At 44.3% G+C, this 3,954-nt stretch overlaps 1 protein-coding gene across 1 annotated transcript; it reads right to left on the bottom strand.

The window, feature by feature from the left end:
• Positions 1 to 530: 530 nt before the first annotated feature.
• On the bottom strand, positions 531 to 3,642 carry LOC136512137 (elongation factor 1-alpha-like). Its single transcript, XM_066506128.1, has 3 exons — positions 3,536 to 3,642; positions 2,220 to 2,701; positions 531 to 1,589 (listed from the first exon to the last, which is right to left on the bottom strand). The coding sequence occupies exons 2-3, from the start codon at positions 2,679 to 2,681 to the stop codon at positions 708 to 710; spliced, it is 1,344 nt and encodes a 447-aa protein (XP_066362225.1). The 5' UTR covers positions 2,682 to 2,701; positions 3,536 to 3,642; the 3' UTR covers positions 531 to 707.
• Between the last annotated feature and the right edge of the window lie 312 nt (positions 3,643 to 3,954).

The following is a 3,954-nucleotide window of genomic DNA, read 5'->3' as shown; positions in this document are numbered from 1 at the left end:
TGGATACGGACACGAAAGTTAGTTACATGGTGCGTGGCTGTGGACAGTATAGCAATACTCCAGTAGCAGCCAAGAACTCAAACGAGACTTCATTAGCAATGCATCAAGTAATAAGCAGGTACTCCAGTAGCAGCAAGAACTCAAACGAGACTTTATCATGTGATAGTATATTGCAGCTACCTTTTTTTTTTTTGAACGAATGCATCGCAGCTACTGCTACCCCAGTAGCAGAATTGGTGTTTCACGACAAGAACTCAAACTTGGTTCGTCATGTGATACTAGTATATTGCAGTTACTACTACTACAGTAGCAGAATTGGTGTTTTCACGCCAAGAAAATCGAGACAACATCATGTGATAGACAGAACTCAATCGAGAGTTCATCGTGTGACATCATCATGTGGTAGACAACTTCAGATGATATCAACAATTCAAAGCACATCTGGGGCCATCCCACAACTAAAACAATACTTAACAGCTACATTTTCAGATCAAAACAAAAATGATTCGGAAATGAGAACCCAATCGAGATATCATGCAATGCAAATCAACGATTGCTGAAATGACAGTATAAGTACCCAAACAACAGACACAGGGCACACAGCCAGTAGATCTTAACAGTTCATAGTATAAGAGCAATGACCGAGTACAAAACTTCAAAGATAATGAAAAACACATAGGCAACACCACAGGATTAATGAGGGCACATCATTTCTTCTTTGCTGCAGCCTTGGTCACCTTGGCACCAGTTGGATCCTTCTTCTCCACGCTCTTGATGACTCCAACCGCAACGGTCTGCCTCATGTCACGGACAGCAAAACGACCCAGAGGAGGATACTCAGAGAAGGTCTCCACCACCATGGGCTTGGTGGGAATCATCTTCACCATACCAGCATCACCGTTCTTCAGGAACTTAGGCTCCTTCTCAAGCTCCTTGCCAGACCTCCTATCGATCTTGGTTATGAGCTCAGCAAACTTGACAGCGATGTGGGAGGTGTGGCAGTCCAGCACTGGGGCATAGCCGTTGCCGATCTGCCCAGGGTGGTTCATGATGATGACCTGGGAGGTGAAGCTGGCAGCCTCCTTGGCAGGGTCATCCTTGGAGTTGGAGGCCACATACCCACGCTTGAGATCCTTCACAGCGACGTTCTTCACGTTGAAGCCAACATTGTCACCAGGAAGGGCCTCCTGGAGAGCCTCGTGGTGCATCTCAACAGACTTCACCTCAGTGGTCAGGCCAGTTGGACCGAAGGTGACAACCATCCCAGGCTTGATGACACCAGTCTCCACACGACCAACCGGGACAGTTCCAATACCTCCAATCTTGTACACATCCTGGAGGGGCAGACGCAGGGGCTTGTCCGAAGGCCTCTTGGGCTCGGTGATCTGGTCAAGAGCATCAAGCAGGGTTGGGCCCTTGTACCAGTCAAGGTTGGTGGACCTCTCAATCATGTTGTCACCCTCAAAACCAGAGATTGGGACGAAAGCAATCTTGTCAGGGTTGTATCCAACCTTCTTCAGGTAGGATGAGACTTCCTTCACAATCTCATCGTAACGGGCCTTGGAGTACTTGGGAGTGGTCGCATCCATCTAAAAATACAACAGCAACAGAAAATATAATTAACATTAGCTTGATTCTCCACAGCAGATAAATAGTATATGTTTGGAATACAACATCATCATTAGCTTAAAGGAACAGATCACATGAACAGCAAGCAAAATGGATGTATGCGAGAACACATCAATCAAAATTAACTGGTACAGGGCACTTCTTCCAGAAATGTTTTATGTTGATATCTGAGCAGTGACAAACCAAATATAAATTGGTAGATCATCATATATCACAAATGTATTCAATTAGCTACTGAAACTACAAAAAATAAAAACCTTACTAATCATACCAAGGCAAAACTTATGTTTGCATTCTTTATGGATTGCAAGTTTCATATAACTACCGAACAATTACTCAAAACAGATGAATGGGAAACAAGTATAAAATTTATTGAGAAATTCTTTTGCAACATATCAGACTAGCAAATTAATGAAGGTGATTATCATACATAATTATGTAGGAAACATATGGTGATTTAATAGAAGCACTAGGCACTTATTGCACATGTCAAATACAGTATAAATCATATACTACTATACTATACACGAACCACACACTATAGTCAGAACTAATGAACAAGAGTGAAAGAGAAATTCATGATAGCATACCTTGTTGCAGCAGCAAATCATCTGCTTCACACCAAGGGTGAAAGCAAGGAGAGCATGCTCACGGGTCTGGCCATCCTTGGAGATACCAGCCTCAAAACCACCAGTGGTGGAGTCAATGATAAGGACGGCACAGTCAGCCTGGGAGGTACCAGTGATCATGTTCTTGATGAAGTCACGGTGTCCAGGGGCATCAATGACCGTGCAGTAGTACTTGGTGGTCTCAAACTTCCACAGAGCGATATCAATGGTGATACCTCTCTCACGCTCAGCCTTAAGCTTGTCGAGCACCCACGCGTACTTGAAGGACCGCTTGTTCATTTCAGCGGCCTCCTTCTCGAACCTCTCGATCACACGCTTGTCAATGCCTCCAAGCTTGTAGATCAGGTGGCCGGTGGTGGTCGACTTGCCAGAGTCGACGTGGCCAATAACCACAATGTTGATGTGGGACTTCTCCTTACCCATGGCTGGAGGTGAAGCTTAAACTGTTACACCAGAAGAATCAATTATTAGAAATACAGTAAACATCACACAATACTAAATCCACTAACAAAACAATTTATTAGATGGGATCAGAAAATCGATCTAAAGTTGCAACCGCAGTAATCAGCTTAAAAAAAGCCTGATACACATCAGCAGGGGGGAAATAAAGCAGCACTAGAAACATTAAACAGAGCAAATAATATATAATATAAAAAACAAAGCAGCCCTAGAAAAAATAAAAAGAACAAACTAATAAGTGTGCGCACAGAATTTTGAACCAGTAAGAATTCAAGATTGGAATCTCAAACAACTTTGTAAACCAGATCAGAAATTTGCTCACACTATGAGGTTGCAACTATTACTGCACATTAACTACAAAGACATATACAGTGCAAAAGTATCTGCAAAACAAAGAAACTACAGCAGCTCTAGACCTCAAAAAGTTCGATCCGACACTTTATTAAGACCAGGTCACACGACCACAAGCACAATCAACAAGTCATCCAGCAGTATGTAAGTATTGCATCGGATTCAGAAGAAACTATCCTTAACAATCAGGTCAGCGAAACATGAAGGCAAAAACCCACAAACCCTAAGGTCTACAGGCACGGGGTGGCGACAGAGTACATGATCGATCCGTTCACTATCTCAACCGAATCGCTACAGGCACGGGGAGGCGACAGAGTACAACATCGATCCATTCACTATCGCAACGGAATCGCTACAGGCACGGGGAGGCGACACAGTACAGCACACCATCGATCCATTCACTATCGCATCAAGCAGCTCAAGAACAGAGTTCGAGCGAGCGAGGATAAGGCGAGAAGAAATCAAACCTTAGCAAGAGACGGAGGCCACAGAGGCAAAAGCGTAGGCGCAGAACCGCAGCAGACGACAGCAGGTCGGGGAGGCTGCCTTGTGGGGAGGAGGGAGATGGCCTCTAGGGTTCGGGACTTTATATATATAAGGGCGTCGGCGTAGGCCGGGCAGCCCAAGGCCGAATGTGGCCCATGGCCATAAACGGAGGCCGAGAGAGGCCCGTATAGGAATGACCGAATGACATTATTTGGACACGTGGAAAATTGAATTTAACCGTTTCACCTAAGTTTAATTTACCCTAAATCCAAACGGATTTTTCAACTTGGACCCATCTGAATTTTTTCTTTAACGGTTTGGTCCTAATTTACACGAGATGCCTACAATCGGTGATGGGCCCTGGAGCAAAGACGATGAGATCGATGTGAACTTTTAAATG

This window comes from Miscanthus floridulus, chromosome 16 (assembly GCF_019320115.1).
Source record: "Miscanthus floridulus cultivar M001 chromosome 16, ASM1932011v1, whole genome shotgun sequence".
Lineage (NCBI taxonomy): Eukaryota > Viridiplantae > Streptophyta > Magnoliopsida > Poales > Poaceae > Miscanthus > Miscanthus floridulus.
Note: the sequence above shows the minus strand (reverse complement) of the source record. Positions and strands in the feature narration are given on the sequence as shown.